Source organism: Squalius cephalus (genome assembly GCF_949319135.1).
Source record: "Squalius cephalus genome assembly, chromosome: 4".
Taxonomy (NCBI): Eukaryota; Metazoa; Chordata; class Actinopteri; order Cypriniformes; family Leuciscidae; genus Squalius; species Squalius cephalus.
In genome coordinates this window covers 45167231-45185749 of record NC_137125.1, presented here as the reverse complement: position 1 = coordinate 45185749, position 18519 = coordinate 45167231, and the positions used below count along the sequence as shown (strand labels likewise).

General features: G+C 38.5%; 1 protein-coding gene across 23 annotated transcripts in view; it reads right to left on the bottom strand.

Moving 5' to 3' along the window:
* grip1 (glutamate receptor interacting protein 1) overlaps positions 1-18519 on the bottom strand; it is a 248060-nt gene that overhangs the window by 45990 nt on the left and 183551 nt on the right. For all 23 annotated transcript variants that reach the window (XM_079868988.1, XM_079868976.1, XM_079868981.1 and 20 more), the window contains 7 exons: positions 16855-16990; positions 15259-15404; positions 12797-12880; positions 12086-12161; positions 8819-8964; positions 2576-2723; positions 1613-1782 (listed from right to left, as the gene is read on the bottom strand). In XM_079868988.1, the coding sequence (XP_079725114.1) occupies positions 1613-1782; positions 2576-2723; positions 8819-8964; positions 12086-12161; positions 12797-12880; positions 15259-15404; positions 16855-16990 (906 nt within the window). The remainder of the gene's footprint in view (positions 1-1612; positions 1783-2575; positions 2724-8818; positions 8965-12085; positions 12162-12796; positions 12881-15258; positions 15405-16854; positions 16991-18519) is intronic.

The window sequence follows — 18519 nt, the reverse complement described above, 5'->3', positions numbered from 1 at the left end:
ACATATAGGATGCATATAGGATTTCTATGGTATTCTAGGTGGTTGCCAGGGTGTTTGTATGCAGACGCTGACAAGATTTTAGCATGTTACTGTGCAGTTGCTAGGGTGTTCTAGTTTTTGCCAGAATGTTGCTACTATGCGTTTGCTTAAGTGTTCTGTAGCATATTACTCTGTGGTTGATAGAATGTTGTTGGTGGTTGTCTAGGCATTTCTGTGGTATTCTAGGTGGTTGCTAGGGCGTTGCTATGCTGAGGGGTTTTCAGGATGTTACTGTGCAGTTGCTAGGGTGTTCTGGGTGGCTGTTAAGGCATTTCTATGCAGTTGTTATGATGTTCTGGATGGTTGCCAGGGTGTTGCTATGTGATTGCTATAGAGATGCTGAGGGGTTTTAGCATGTTACTGTGCAGTTACTATGGAGTTCTGGGTGGCTGCTTGGGCATTTCTATACAGTTGCTATGATGTTCTGGATGGTTGCCAGGCTGTGGCTATGTAATTGCTATGGTATACTAAGAGTTTTTAGCAAGATGCCTTGTGGTAGCTAGGGTGCTAGGTGCTTCCCAGGGCGTTGCCATGTGGTTGCAAGTGGTTGTGTTTTTTTTTATTTCTATGTGGTTGCTAGGGTGTTCTGCCTGTTTTCCAGAATGTTCTGTAGCATGTTACTGTGTGGATGCTTACTAGCCAAGTCAAAAGTCTCGATTCTGGTAATTAAATATGACTTTGGTCCGGTCATTCTTACCTGGCTCTGCTCTAGTGTGTGGCCTTCTACATCTTAGTGGTATAAATCTAGCCCTATCAGGAAGTACGGCTGCATTCAAGCCTTTGTCTCTGGTGTTGAACGTTAACATCCTGCTCCTGATAAGACATGACAGGGCACACATTGGATGTCATGAGGATGTATTCTCTGGGAGAATCATCCTTGCTCTAAACTTTTAACGTCAACTCTTGTTTTCATACCATTTGGTGGCGCACAGCTTAATAAAAACCTGTCAGGTGATAAGAATGAGCTTTTGAACAACACGTAACCCCTGACAACCTGAGGAAAGATTCAGATATCTGCAAGAAAGATGTTTAAATACCATTGAGATAACCATCACGTGGAGAGGACACAGCTGGCCTTGCACTGCTCTCAAATGCTGCATTCAGACAACATTGTATCTAGGAACTACAGGGTTGATATCAAAGACACGCAAGCATTATGTTAGGCATCAATTATGCATATCGCATTACTTTCAATATCGATTAACTCATTAAGGGAATGTCTCCTCTCTCAGAGCACTGAGATTTGAAGAGCTACTCTAAGATGCATGTTGTACAACTATTCCAATTAATAAATGTGACCAAAAATAAAATGCTGTGTGAGTAAAACTCTAAATGAATGTGCATTTATCCACCCCATTTTACAATTTGCATCACTTTTGTGATCTTACGCACTAGAGAAAGTCCTAATGGAGTGTAAAAAGAGCCGGGTCGGTTTGAAATCAAGCAGGGATGCAGTGAATTGCCTTACAATATACAATTCCAATTTAAACAAATGGGTTTTAAGTATTTTCTGTTGTAAAACTCTAGTGTACAGGTACCCTTAGAGCTCAGATTGAGTGTGTAGGTCTCTTACCATGTTCAGGGCCCTTGAGAGCCAGTCTTGTCTGGTGGTGGGGCAAAATCTCCATTTTGACGTGTTCTGAAGCGCTAGCTAGCAGCTGGGTGGCCTCGGCCAGTGTGCAATACTCCATACTTGTGCCGTCCACTGACAAGATGTGATCACCTGCATGCAGTGCACCACACCTGCAAAGGCAATTAGATCACTTCCTGTTTTGCCAGTCCTAAACGTCCACTGAATTGCACAATCACAGGCATCATTTCAAACAATCGTTTAAAACAAATTCTTCTCAATACTGCAAATATCATGACTTTCAGTAGTCCAACACCTAAGTAGTTTCAGTTGTTTAAACACCAAATTTGATGCAGACTAAGTATTTTTAATTAACAATAATACTTTATAATTTAATTTAATATAATTTTTTAATGTGATACATTTATTTAAATTCTTATTTATACATTAGCAGTGCTTTTAGGCCAATTTAGAACAAATATTTCACAAGTGCACAAATGCTTTTCTGCAGTGGAAATGCACATAGTGGTTCCAGACTGGACACCTAAACTGGCACCCTGGCGATGCAAAAAGGGTATAAGGAGTATTATTAATTCCCACCCAATGTTTCTCCCAAGAGCAAACTCTTGAATCATCTTCAAAGTGCTAATCTGTTCTGATGGAAAGGTTTTCACTTGCTCAGCACTCCACCACCCTTATTATTGTTCCGGGCTTTTCTGCTGGCATGAAGGCTAGATGAGTTATTGAATTTCTATAATTAGTTGCTAAGCTATATGCATTTCAAACTTTTACATTTTCACAAGCAGGCATCAGGTTTCTGCAGCACACATTTCTCTCCTCTCGATGCATTGATCTGGCTCACAAAACAATGGAAACATGATGAGCAATGATGCTTCTTTCATAAGGAAAATTCCTCTTTCATTTCATCTTCCTCTGTGTTGTGGAAATGATTGCCGCTGTAATTACCTATCAGCGATGCTGGCTGGTTTGACCTTGTCGATGATGATGACCTGCTTGTTGCAGTACATGGAGGTAGAGAGAGCCAGACCTAAACTGGAGCCCATCGATTTGGCCACCTCCACCAACAGCGGGCCTGAAGCTGTGGCTACAGAATCTGTCAAGTAGGAGAAAGACATTGATTATATTCCGAAAATGGACCTTCCAGTGGTATAAAGCGTCTTTTAATCTCATAACATTATGACTTCATTCTTGAAAAGCTTTTTTGATGGCATAGCGAGCGTGTGAATATATACATTTTCTCTGCTACGGCACCTGTGTGAACTTGAGGAATTGACAGACTTCATACATCCACTAAGAATCGCTTTTACACCAGCGGTAACAACTTGATTAGATATTTTGCTTCTAATGCATTTGTAAGTGTGGCTTAAGTGCCCAAATACATGGGGGGAAAAGAGAAAAAAACATTACGAATGATGGTTATACACCCACACACACATGTACACACACTTCATTAATGTGAATGAGGGCGAGCGGCTGCGGTTGGACCTGTTAAAGTGTAATGGAGGTAATTCAACATCTCAGTTTAGTAATGGGCTGCACTAAAGACCTGATTAGACCATACATCTTCAGAGCGTGGAGGAAACCACTACGCGTAAACACGTGTCACACGACCGCTCATCCAGCCTGTTTCCAACATGTGCTGATTTCACTTGACGCCCATTACAAAGAGAAATAGCTCCTGCTGTTGTGTGTGGAGCGGACAGAATGAGCAGCCGGTCTTTAGTTAGAGCGGGCGTACAGCTGTCGGCTGTCAGGTGTGACAACTTCCTCCCTGCGTTCGCGGTAAACACACTTGCTGCCATCGCAAAATGCCAACATACTGAGGAAACTCCTTTGCTAGTCCAAAAGATCTGCTTTGGTCTGTAAAGCGGCTCTATAAAGACTCAAACATGTGGTGATCCAAGTGTATCCAAGGAACATTTATGCACTTAGCAGAGGGTTTTATCCAAAGCAACTAACAAAGGAGGAACCAAAGCAATTCATCAAGAGCCAACAATATTCGTAATATACGATGCCAGGTTTATTTGGCGACTACTGTAGATTAGGAAGCAAGCTAGAAAAGGAGAAGTGCAAAGAAAAAAATTGAAGGTTTGTGTGTACTTGAACAACTATATTTGTGAGGACCGGTTTAAGTTTTAGATCATTGGAGTGAGGACAAAGAGTAAAATGAGAACATTTTGGCCAGTCTTCACTTTCTAAGACCCATTTTTAAAGCATGTTTCAGGGTCATGACTTGGTTTTAGGGATACAGTTATAATTAAGGTTAGGGTTAGGCACAGTTGTGATGGGTAAGGTTAGGGTAAGGAGTTAGAGATTGCATTGTGTCAATGAATGTCCTCACAAAGTTATACAATAATGTATGTGTGTGTGAGTTTGTGTGTGTGTATTGGTTTAAGGATGTGGGATGATTAAGTGCTTGCACAAGATTCAAGTGAAAGTTGGAAGCTCACTCCCCCAGTGAGGAACAGAGAAGTTGAAGATTTTGGAGAGCCACTTTGTGCCTCAAACATAAGGAATTGTCACTTGTAATTGTTTTAAAGCATTCAACAGTGATCAAGAGTCCAATAACTACAAGCAAATGTGTCTAAATTGATTTGTTATAATGGTATTTTGGGTGGTACATTGCAATCTGGTCGGCTAGAGAAGAGTTGAACTGAAAATTGGCTTGAAAATAGCTGACTATTCGAGGAGACAAAATGACCAAATTGCACATCCCTAGTGGAAGTGTGGGATAAATAAACATGCTAAATGAGATCCAAGTGATCTCCTTGAGCCACCATGACAGCTGATGATGAATAAAGCCCTTTTTCCAGCCCCTGAATCCCACCTTCACCTTCCTGCCAAGCCTCAAAGGCCCAACTGACATCAGCTAAACAGGGTTGAACTGACTATCCATTAATAAAGCCAGGGGTGAGGAAATTGTTCAATCACATGGGTGCCATCCGGGTGACAGAGGCATGGTGATTAACGTGCCACCGTTATGCGCATCACGCTGATGAGGGCTTGATCGAGGAGCTCGCTAAGGAGCGTTTGTGTTGTCGTGAGGTGCTGGAGGAGCATGAGGCGATGAGAGGAAGAACAGTTGTAAATAGTGATGAATGCACAATGCATGCTTGGTATCTGGCGGTTCCTTTTAATCAAACCCCGTTACTGTATGTGTCCACTGGTGTGGAGCTAAGCAGCCATTTTCAATTCCTTCTCTACCGGAGATTGTGGGGTTGACAGTGAAGCAGAGCAAGTGGTGAGAGTGTCAAACAGATGAGATAATGCTCAATATTATGCAAATGAGATACGAAAAAAAGCTATCGGGCAACCAATCGCTGTAAGTCACAGGAATCAATGCCTGTCAGGAATTCATAAAGTAAGTTGGCCTCTTTCCAACTGTAATTGTGGATACATGATTATTTTATGTGATGTATACTCAAAGCAATCATAGATTATAGACACTCGTTATACATATTACAGAAAACTTGCGGTTATGCTGTGGCGAAATCGTGTCATTTCATAATAATAATCCTTACGATCACGAATTTCAAGTGAGGGCGAAATATTTTCCTACGCAGATTTCGAAACCGGTTCAAGTTGGTCACGCGGATTGACAAACAGAGAGCTGTTTGGTTTGAATGAATTCGTTGTGAGAATTCAATTGCTAAACTACTGGCAATAGAAGGTTAACCTCTGAAATTTTGTGAATGTTAGCGGGCCTTAACATCCTTAAAGCGACAATTTACAGCAGGTATAGCCTGATTCATGAATGAATCGTTCTTTTGACTTGGATATTTCCAATGAATCATCTGAAAGCGTTCACAAAAACAATCTGAATTATTTACTCGTGAATTGGACAGAATTGTTCTGAGCGTTTTGCGAATCAACAACTGACTGACTGACTCACTAAACTTACTGTAGAACCTTCTCGTTTCGACATGTCTGATTCGTTATGAGTTTGGTAACAAACACAAACTTGTTGAACTTAACTCATAATAATCAAGCAAATACTAAGAACAATACCTCAATATTGCATTACAATAATGCATTAGTACACAATGGCGTAGAAATACTGCAGAATATTTTTTTCAACAGTTAATTTAAATAAGCTGTTTAAAAGAAATGTGTCAGACTAGCATTGTCTTTCGCACCAATGAACATGTACCATACTGAGCAGGAGAGATGATAAGACAGAAAGAGAGTGTGAGAACAGAGAGAGAAAGATGGTATAAATTGCTTTAGGTGTAGAGAAAGTTTTATTTTGGCCAGAATGCCAGGACAGAACGATCTATATGTTACACAGCAAAACTTAAACTGAGAAGGAAAGTGTACTGGCCAAAAACACAGTCGAAAAGTCACTGTAAGGTAGTTAGCGTTTAATGCTGTTTGAACAGCACTGTTCTGGGGGGCATATCAGTGCAGTGAAGGATGTGCCTTTTCGCTAGACTTCCTCTGGGCACAGCAGAAAGAGAATCTATCACTTCCGGGTCAGAGCCCAATAAAGACACCGGAAAGATGAGTTACAGCCACGGGCCACTTCAAATCTTAAGAGACTTTCCTTTTCATTTCAGTTCAGCTCACTCACTGTCACCCTCTTTCTTGTCTTTTTGCACCTCATTCCCCTCTTTGGCACTCTGTCATTATCCACAGCATGTTTTCCTTGACATTTACAAATGCAACAAACACATATTGACATACGAGAATTGGAAAACATGAAATAACTTCTTTAAAATTGCTAAAATGTTACATTCTGTGTTTGCTGTTTTCAGTCGATAAGCGTTTACAAATACTGTAATGGTTTTCCAGCTAGAATGATTAAGCCCCAACAATGATCCAGAACACAACAGCACAACTGGTCAGGGGCCGTATTCACAAAGAATTTTAAAGGGATAGTTCACTTTGAAATTAAATTTTGGTATGTTTTAGCTTACCTCAAGGGCATCCAAGATGTAGGTGTCTTTTTTTCCGCAGTAGTTTCAATTTTGATATTTTTAGGTCAAACCGTTCTTGTCTGACAGTCATATCATGCAGGTCTGTGGTCACGGTCACAAAGAGCATGCACAGAGTCCAAATTAAAACAATTCCCCATCGTCCAAATTAAACAATTCCCCATCGTAAGTACACATTGATGGCCTAAGACACGAAACGAGCGGTTTGTGTGAGAAAACGAACAGTATTTATATCGTTTTTACCTCTTATAACACAGCCACGTCCAAGTGATCTGAGGGCGCGGGCGCTTCCTGGTGTGTGACGTGTGCGCAGACTGGTGCATAGATATATATAAACTATATGTCGCATTAAAGACATTCGTTCCAATGAACTGCCGTAGCCAATGCGACATCTAGTGTATGTATCTATGCACCAGTCTGCGCACACGTCAGACACCAGGAAGCGCCCGCGCCCTCAGATCACTTGGACGTGGCTGTGTTATAAGAGGTAAAATTGCATCAATCCATATGTTTTATTAGGCTACTAGGCTATTTGTTTTGCCTTACTCTTTATTCATTTAGGCTATTTATTCAGTTATTCATCATCTTCCGTCCTTCGCACTACTTGTGTAGCGCACGCATTCTCAGACCTGTCACCTGTCACTCATCATCGTAGGGGAGGTGTTAGGAATCATTCCCGTGTTACAATCATCAGCCAATCAAGGTGGTCACTTCAGTCAAGCTCGTGCATGAGTAATGACGTCATCCATAGCAACAAAGACTCACTCTTAGTTTAGGAGTTGTAATTTTTCTTTACTAAGAGTAGGTCTGAAAGGCGTTGTGAATAACTTTTAAGAGAAAACTCCTAGCTAAAATCTTTTAGTGCGATTTAGGAGTACTCGTAGTGGTAAGATAAAATGCTTTGTGAATACGGCCCCTGGTCTACAACAAACCACAAAATGCCCATGACACGTCCCTTCTAGACAAAGTCACTGGCATTAAGGCCCCGTCCACACTACTGCGTTTTCGTTTAAAAACGGAGACCTTTTGCTACGTTTGCACCTCCCGTCCACACTAAAACGGCAAAAACGGAGACCCAAAACGGAGAAGTTTAGAAACGCTGCCGACCCGTTTTTCGTTTTGAATCTCTGGAGGGCGTTTTAGTCTGGACGGGTCAAAACGGAGGACTTTAGAAACGATGACGCAGAGGCTCACGCTCGGCTCTATGATTGGTGTCATCAGTCATGGCGTATATCTTTGCTAGCAGCTGTTGTGCAAGTAAATTCTGCATTTTACAATGCTATAACTGCCTACATGCGCCGGAGGCAAGCTATTATTCGAGCGATCTGTGACAATTCCCGTGTGCAGCGGCGGTATCGACCGTACATGGAGCGTCGGTTTTGGGTTAACCCGGGAAGAACCAGCGCATGGTGGGATAATTTTATCAATGAAGTTGTGTTTACACCGGCACGCGCATGCCCAGTGTTGGTGAATGGTCACGTGATCCGCGTTTTCAGTCGTTTTAATGTGGACGGAGATCAATTCTAATACGCAACTAAAACACTGGTGTGGACGGAGATCGTATTCGTTTTAATTCTCCGTTTCTAAACGAAAACGCAGTAGTGTGGACGGGGCCTAAGGAACACTATTAAAAGAACTTGCAGAAAAAAAAAAACTTTGAAATAAATATGAAATAAAAAAAGTAACTAAACGAAAACTACGTTTTACTACGTGCTAAAAGTGCACTGCAATACAAACTAAATAAAACAGAATAAAAAAATAAAAATAAAAATGCAAAATACTAAAATACAATAAATAAATAAATAGTCCCAGTAATCAAGGTGAGTAAATAAAGACTAAATAATTAACAAAATAATTAATAAAGATTTTAAGTAAATTCACTTTTATAGCAGCAACAACACATAACAAAGTAAAGATTGTATTTTTTCTTTTAATTTTCCTTATCTCTTTTCTGGTATTTCATTTCTCTCGATATGTAAATGAAATTGTAATTAATGCTGTCACATCGACTATATATATATATATATATATATATATATATACACATTTATAAACTTTTATGTTAGATGCGATTAATTGCATTTAATTGATTTGACAGCATCGACTGTAATGTAATTTAGTCTATATTAAATATTATGAAATAAATATTTCTGTCTCCTTTATGATAAATTCCATATTTATTTCCCCATTTAATTATAACAAATAAATGTGAATTATCTGGGGGCGGGATTAGATGAAGTGGGAGTGTCCTTACCCATGACCGACACATCGTACTCTATTAGAAGTGTGGCTTCCTGGCCACACTGTTTGAGGATGCTCATGGCCTCTGCGTGAGACGCTCCATGCAGACGAATTCCGTCAATACTGAGCAGCCTGTCACCGGATTTGATGGTTCCTTCCCTAAGAGAGAAAACAACATACAATAAAAGACTGAAATGGCCTTTCTGAATTACAGAAGAAATGTGTTGTATACAAGAGAGGCATCCAGAGACACAATAGCACTTGCATTGTGTGCCTTCCGCTTGTTTGCTCGTAACAATAAGCCTTTTAAATGCCGGAAAGGTTACAGACTTCATTCAATCTGTTATCATGACAAGCAGGCAGGTCACGTCTGTGTTCAACACACCAGAGACCTTTCCAAAACCACAGTAATTCCTAAACTAAGACCAGGTACCACTCTGAACCTCAAAAGACATCAAAAATAAACTCATTTACCATGGGAAGCACTTTAGAACATGGAGAAAAAGCAATTATCAGTCATATTGTTATTATTATTCTTTGTGTTCTTGGACCATCTGATGCATATGCATACAAAACTGGCAAGTTCAGGCTGATACATCTGGAGCCAATCTGATTGGCTGACTTCTATGCTTTTTAATCAGTGCGCCTGGAAACAAAGATGTGTTTACAAGATACAGCTGCTATAATGATAGCATCTAAGGAAGAATTAATAACTTGATTTGCTGAAGTTTTCCAGGTCAGCGGTATCAAATCTTAAGTCAGTTTTATTTAAGATAGCTTAATGGCAAGTAAATTAGATATCCAAGAGCAGAATGTTAATGGTGGTTACAATACCATTCAAAAGTTTGGGGTCAGCGAAATTTAGTAAGAAATGAATACTTCTATTCAGCAAGGTTGCATTAAATTGATCAAAAGTGACAGTAAAGACAATACAAAATACTTCCATTTCAAATAAATGCGGTTTGGAACTTTCTATTCAAAGTATCCTAAAAAAAAATAATGCACCACAGTTTCCACAAAAATATTAAGCAGCATAACTGTTTTCAACATAATAATCATAAATGCTTCTCAAGCACCAAATCAGCATTTTAGAATGATTTCTATGATCAAATGACAATGTGGCTTTGCCATCACAGACATAAATTACATTTTAAAATTGAAAAGCAGTTATTTTAACAATTTGACTATTTTTACTGTACTTTTAATCAAATAAATGCAGCCTTGGTGAGCTTAAGACTTATTTCAAAAACATAAAAAATCTGACAAACCCAAGCTTTTGAATGGCAGTGTTATTTTGAAATAGTCTTGGAAAGGCAGAAATGTCACACTCCTCGAATATTTTTTCAGTGTTTTCCATTCACATGTTAGTAGAGACTCTGGTTAATTGAGTTTTTACACAGTGGTCTGTTATTGTGGTACAATTCATTTGAGATAAATAAAAATAGCACGAAAACACAAAGGTAAACTGTGATTAGTTGATGTGTACAATCTCTTTTAAGTCTGGCTAGGACTATTGAGCTTTATGTGAGGCCAGTTTCAAAGCACATTTTAACCCATAGTACCAGGGAGCACCACAAGAGACGAGTTTTGGTTAGAGACCTGATTTATGACTCATACGAAATGAAATTTGCTGTTTTTATTTTCCAAGGGGGCCGTTCTCTGCGACTGCAAGATGTCCGAGTCCAGTCAATACCAAATTGCAGAGGAACAGAACACAATATTTACCCAGAAAAACAGGAGCCGTGCCACTGAACAAAAGAAATGGGAATACTCTGTCGGTAAGAAATGAAATTACCAGTGTGCAAAATGAATATTGATAAGGGTTGAGGGGGAAGAGAGAGACGGGCTAGCGTGTAATGACGGTAATAACAGAGCAGTTCATATGCCAGAGCGAATGAAATATCACGCCAGTCCATTTACAATTCTCAAGCGAGCGCTGAAGTTGCGGGGCAATCTATTCCGGTTCCGAAAGGAACGCCAACTGGGAAACACTATTTTCATCAAGCAATTTCTTGCCATTTCACAGCAATGACTACAGACCAGCTATGCTGAACCTACAAAGATAAAAGTCAAATCAATAACAAGGAACACAGAGAGAAAACACACATATACATGAGCTACATTTCAAAGTTTACATGATACATGCTATTAGATATATATTACATTTTTAAATCAGTTCCAAAACCTAGATAATTGCCTACAGAGAAATCACAACAGCATTCTGAAAGCTGTAAGAAAATTAATTATGCTAACCCATAATTAGATATCTTTTTTTTTTTTGAGGGGACAAATTATAAATCTTTATTGCTTGTATCCTTAAGGAAGGAAATCCATTATGCGGGGAGAAGATGGAAGGAAGGCTAAATTAATATATTTTAAGGTTTAAATATAAAAAGTATTACTATATTTACTAATTTATAGTTCACCCTGAAAAAAAACATCTTAAACCAGACTAAGCTGATCAAAATATTCTATTAATTCAACTTTAGAGGACTTTTCAGTTGGTGAAGCTGAGCCGCCCAACTAAACCAGATTTGAGATCAGTTTACACCAGATAAAACCATCTTAGACCAGCTTAAACCATCGAGACTAGCAAACCAGCCTATCACAGGTTTAAGTAGGTTTTAAAGGAGGACTATGCCATTAAAATTTGATCACTTAATTATGTTTGTGTATTTTTATGCTTATTGTATTTTATTAGAGTCTCCTGGCATTAGATAAGCAACATGCTAATACCAAAACCTATAGAAATCAAGAGTCAAGTATGTGAATCAACTATTTGTATGATGCATATACAGTGTCTTTGCTATGGAGTGTTTCTAATCAGTTACTTTTCAGTCTATTTCAGTAAGGATGCTGCCTAGGTTTTTGGACAAAAAAAGCTTTATTAGCTATGCTTCGATCCAAAGTTGCGAATTGACTTATTCACAAATTTGGAATATCGCATAAAACATTTGTAAATAAAGCAGCGTTCCCATTCCATGTTGTCAAGAGAACAAAATAGTCACTTCCTGGTAAATTGGTGAAAAATATGTGGCTCTTTTTTTCAAGAATCATCAATGACTTGCATCTCAGAGCACGCAGACAAAACGCAATAAACGCTGTCATGTTCGAATGCTGGGGTTTAGGAACACAATCGTGTAAGACACTTCAGGGCAAGAATTAAACCAAATCATTCTGCATTTTTTTAATGCAATATTCTGAAATGTGCATAATAAAGGTGGATATAATAATAGCTAATGTGCTGATGAACCCAGTTCAGAATCCATTACCAACTCACCTGTCAGCCGGACCACCGGGTCTGATGGTTGTAATGGTAACCGGGCGAGATTTGTTCCTGTCTTCATGGGCACCTCCTACACCATGGAAAAAACAACTTGTTTTGAAACATTAAACAAATGTAGCCATAGAGTAAAACACTGTACATTTACACTTGTGGAGATGTATACTCACACTTGATAAACTTAAATAACAGCTCAAATACTGGCTTAGTGGTGCACATCAAAGGCCATTTGCTCACCTCACTGAAATGTCCATATATTTTTCTACAAAAGCACCAGATTATACATTTTTAAAGCCGTGCTGCTCGCTATAAAATTGCATACCATTGAATTCACAAATGGAGTCTTGAAGATGAAAAGGAAGTCCTCAATATGCCTCTATGAGACAGATTTGAGAAAAGGAGTAAAGCTAACCAAGACCTTGACAGTAAACCTTTTTGTTCTGTCTCTCTTCAAAAGACTTCATTCTCTAGATGGATCTAAAAAATGGTCTCTTTCTTTTAATGAAGTCTGCTTGGTAAATATTTTGGAAAGTAAGCATTAGAAGTGCGACTGAAAGCGGGCTTTCAGCGGGCCCAAGGGCAGCCAAACAAATCTATAGAGAAAAATAGTCTCTTTTTGTTTGATGTAGATGTGAATGAAAGTGTGTTGATGAGGTGGACTCAAAGACATTTGAACTCAGATGTGAGGAAGTCTACAGGGGCACTCACCTCTGATGACGAAACCGAAAGTATTGCCTTCTTTGTGCAACGTCACCTCCACATTTTTGAACATGACCCCTGAGCCCTGTACAGCTGAGGAAGAAAATGAACAGTTCAAAGTTCTGCCAAGACTTTAATGCTTGACCAGAACATATAAATGAACAAACTAAAATACATTTCAAGTCACTGAGAGTGACGTAACTCAGCCAAAGATTGCTGTTATAAAACTAATTTTAACAAATCAATGGTAGATTGATGGTGGTTAATCACTCATCACTTAAGCAAAAATAATCAGTGACTATTTAGCAAAAAAATATAATATAATATAATATAATATAATATAATATAATATATTCAGAGTTTGACATTCACTTTTTTGCTCACCAGCCACTGTGGCTAATTTTAGCATTGATACAATGGGGAAAAACTGCCATATACATATTTTTTAGTATTATCTTATCATAATTTGGCAGCAGGCATATTAGACCTGATGCACGGATCCATTATACTGTTACACATGCGTTTTCTTTCTCAAATGTTAACGTTAAAAACACAATTGACTGTATTTACGAGAATACTGACCAAGACCGGAATTTGGACATTATTTTGTGTGTATTTAAAGGCAGGGTAGGTAGGATTTTTCTAAAAAAAAAAAAACATTCCAAATTTGTTTAAACTGTCTTTATATACCAATACATAATTAAAATGTAAGTACTCTGAAAAAGAGAGTATAAAAATCGAGTGACTGTAGACCTCTCACGACTGTTGTAAACACAGCTCATTATTTCCATTCACTCCACCCCCTCCCTTCTGAGCTCCTTCCAAAGCCACGCCCCCAAAACACATGAACGCGCGACGCCAAACGCGCAGGCTCAGCGGAAGACGCATTTATTTACCTGAACGAGTGGAGAGCAAGGAGCGCAGTGCATGCAGTGACATCATGTCAGAATCACATGTAATAAAATACCTAACTTTATCACTATAAATATAAACAAATAAGATTTCTTTTAGTACTCACTATCAAGCTAGCATATCGATACTGGTAAAGTTTAAAATATGCTTTGTTTGATTCGGTAACAAGCTATATTTATACAGTAGGTAACGAGCTATATTTATAAGGCAAAGCTAAAAACAGGTTGCATTGATACATGTTTTTCCAATACCATCAGTTACACTGTGATGAAGGTGAATTTCGTGTAAGATTCATAACATATACGGTGTTTTGCGAGTTTCCATGATGAAAACATTGTTGACTCTAATGAGGACTACACTCCAGAGACAAGTACCGCTTCGTCGGTTCGAGGACAGGTCCGGGGTCGAGGGCGAAGCAGAGGAGGTCGTTCAAGAGTGCGGGCAACCAGGGTCCGAGGAAGTAGTTTTTGCCTTGTTTGCCTTCGCTGACTGAATATGCAGGTGCTTTGAATTTTGAATGCTCTTTCTCTGCCATAATTTTACTCTTCGTAGGTTCCGCGCCTCTTGCCCTCCTCAAATCAAACGGGTGCGCGTGCATATGGGCAGATCTAGCAACAGGGGTGGTAGCCATGGTTGCGAGAGTGAGTGACAGTCGCCCAAACCAATCAATTGTTTCGTCCCGAATGGAAATAATGAGCTGTGTTTATTGCAGATTAAAAGGTCTACAGTCACTCGATTTTTATACTCTCTTTTTCAGAGCACTTACATTTTAATTATGTATTGGTATATAAAGACAGTTTAAACAAATTTGAAAAAAAGTTTTTTATAAAAATCCTACCTACCCTACCTTTAAGCGCAATACGCAGTGAAAAAAAACTCAATTTAGTACTGAGAGGCGGCTTTATCTGCGCACACTTTGGGTATGAGCACAAAATCTGCAGGAATGATCTTCAAGCCTTGTAACACACCAACCAGAGCAAATTCATCCGGAGCAAATGAAACGAGTGTAAGGGGAGGCGGGTTTGTGTGTCAACTCGCTGTCGGAGAGATGAAAGAGCGGAAAATTGCAGCGTGCCGTGTATCTATTCTGCGGGAAATGAGTATTGGAAGCGTTTCAGATATTTCAGTATTGATATGTATTGAAAAATCGAGTTTTTGACAACACTACATTGCACTCAGTTTATTATTTCAGATGCTTCTTTAAAAGACTACAATTGAAGAATGAATATATTATATATAAAATTCAACCCGCCAAAGTGGCTAGTAATAGTGACAGCATTAGACGCCACTGCTGAAATCCACTCGCATTTGGCGAGTTGGCAGGTGTTGCTGTATAGCCCTGATTATATTATATGAGGTATTAATATTAATCACTTTGAAATATATATGAAAAGATCACATGTATAGGAAATCTGTTTTCTGGAACAATATTAAGTTACACAGTTTATCGTTTATTATGAAAAATTACATATTGCAGAATGCGGCGACAAACCAGTCAGAATGATGTATTCCAGCTTTGCTAGATTAAGTAATAGCGTTGCTTTTATAATCTCACTCACAGACAGGCGGTAGCTCATACTCGACCTCCAGGACAACCCTTTCACCCACATTCTTCAACAGACTGATGATCTCATCATGACGGAACTTTGTCAAGTTGATTCCGTTCACAGATTTGATGTAGTCCCCTACGTTCAACTGGTCACTCCTGCAAAGAAACAGACCAAGAATTAGATTCTGTACATTAGCTGAAAAAAATGTCAGAGGAAATTGCATAACTGAAGGGAGAAAGAAAGAACAGGAAGAACAAACAAAGAAAGAATAGAAATAAAGAGAGGCAGAAAATAAGGCAAAGGAGGAGTCAGGTCGAACTCTGAGACGCTGTGATAGCTGATTTAAGCACATGAAGGGAACACTTTGTTCCAAGGAAGCATCTAGTGAGATCAAGACAGGCTGTTCCAGTCTCCGTCTCGATCTTTCACTGACACACAAACACAGAGTTGAAAGCTCTTGCGTTTTACAAGGCGGTCTGATTTTCAACAGATTCTGGAAAAGCGAGTGTGATGTTATTTTAGCTCGAGTAAAATTATCAGGGAAAGTGTCTCTGTGGTAATAAGATACAAGACTTGATGTGCAGGGAAACATTTAAAGCCGAACAATTGATTTGCAGAAAAAAGTATCTGTGACTGTGAAGAAGAGGGTTTAAAACGTGTGTTTTACTATACGGCATGTGCAGTGTTTGTTCTGGGATCTGAATATGGATCTATTCTTTGAGGATTGTGTGTGTTTTCATGGGGAGGACTGACATGCTAGCGAACAGTAGGTCGTCTGCCATTCCTGAGAGCCAATATGGAAATGAGAGAAGAGTTCTGGCTTATGCAGTATTGATTAAAAGATTCGGTCTACTTTATTCATAGACACACATACGCACAGTGTGTACAGATAAAACAATGTGCACACACACTTCCTAGACAATGCTCCAGCACAACAGACTATGAACACATTGATCTCTCAGGGCCCGTCTATAGTTGCTGTCTTAGCAAAAAAAAAAAATCATTAGCATAAAGACCAATAGACAACAAAAACCTGACAACAACATTTAGCATCTACAAAACTGAATTGAAAGTCATTTCTTACATTTTCTAAAGAATATGTGATTGCTAGCTGTACAAAACTAGTCACAACAATGCTGCTGTGATGCTAATGTATGTAGATGCTAGGCTACTCGTACTGTTTTAACCCCAGTGCTATGTGGTTGCTAGTGTGTTCTGGGTGGTTGCTAGGGTATTTTGGGCAAGATGCCTTAGAGAAGTCCACTCGAAATATATGATATTCTGGTCTCTTGGTGGCTTGAGTCCCTCTTTCAATGCAAGTCTAAGTAAAGATTTTTTTGCTGAAAATTTTAAGCGGAATCGCAAGTTTTTAGGTGTCATTCATGTTCAAATAGGGACCTACGCACCAAATACTTAAAGTTATGTGTTTATTCAAGTCCCAACCCTGTCAAAAATAACAGTCTTAGCAAGCACCAATGACTGTTCTTAAAGATGTTTCCCACCTTCCGAGTCAGATATGTCAGACATCTTAAAAACACAGCAATGTTTTGAAAGTGCTGGAGTGTTTTTGTAAAATGAATCCACAAATGGTTCGCTAATACTGACCTGGCAGCGATGCCGCCCTGGCGCAGGTTGGAGACTCTGGGCTTGCCGTCTTTGTCGATGCCTCCGGATACTGTCAGGCCCAGAGTGGTGCCTTCCTTCTTGATCAGCTCCACGGTGCTCGTGCCCTTAAACTCATCTGTGGAGCAAAAGGAGGGATGAGAAGTAGGGTTATTGGGGGAGGTGGGAGAGGAAGAGCAGAGACAGGAGATGAGAGGGTTACAGGAGCAAAGCAGGCCAGCCGCGGCCATACCCCTCTCTCATCTAAAATGACTGCGATCAGGCGTCCTGGCTTGGCCCTCTCTCTCTCTCTCTCTCTCTCACTCTCATTCTACCTCCACTGGTAATTAATTATACACTCCAGAGTGCTCAGTGTGTGTATGTGTGTGTGTGTCTCTGCACTTGGCTATAGTTTGAGGAACAAAGAGTCACCAGAGGTGAGCTAAAACTGTCAAAACCTTGCTTTAATGTCATCTGGGAACATACTCACTTTGAAAAATTAAAATGTATTCATTAATAAAAACAATAATAAAAAAAGAATACATAAATTAATTTAAAAAATAATAAATGCATGAATAAATTAATAAAAGTTTATATTTTATTAGTAAATATAAACAAAAACGATAATATATAAATATTATATATTTATATATATATATATATATATATATATATATATATATATATATATATATATATATATATATATATATATAATAAAGAAATAATATATATATTATTTATATATTTATATTAAATTATATTTATATATATATAAACTTTTATTTTGGATGCGATTAATCGCGATTAATCGTTTGACAGCCGTAATTGTCAAACGATTAATCGCGATTAATCGCATCCAAAATAAAAGTTTGTTTTTACATAATACATGTGTGTGTACGGTGTATAATTATTTTCTATATATAAATACACACACATGCATGTATATATTTAAGAAATATTTGCATGTATATACTGTGTATATATATTTATATTATATATAATTTATATTATATATAAATATTTTATATATAAATAACACATTTTCTTAAATATATATATGCATGTGTGTGTATTTATATATAGAAAATAATTATACTCCGTACACAGACATAAAGTATGTAAACACAAACTTTTATTTTGGATGCGATTAATCGCGATTAATCGTTTGACAGCCCTAATATATATGCATGAATAAAATATGTATTTATTTTTTATTACATTTTTTTTTGTATATATAGGGTTTAATGTTAAGTCATTGTTATAATGCTTTATCTAAAAAAATTTTTTTTTTTTAAATCTATGCAACCCCCCACCCCCTTTTTCAATCCAATTTTTGTCTTCTTTCTCCCTTGTATCATTTCGTCTTCTATTTGCTGTCTCTCTCGCCGACTTGCACTGATATTGCTGGCCAGCCAGAGGAGTCGCTCCCCTATCGACTGGCTGTCATTCAATCCCTCTGTGGGATTGTCAAAGTCACATTAAGAATACTGCATATCTGTGCAAGCAGGGCTTTCTCTCTCCCTCCCTCCCGCTCTCACACGCCCTACCATCAATACTCCATCAGCTGTCTAAGCTGGAGAAGAAATCAAAATAAGGCATTTGTAACCCCTCTCTCTTTACTGGAGGAAGAAAAAGACAGATTTATATGCATTCCCTCACTTTCCT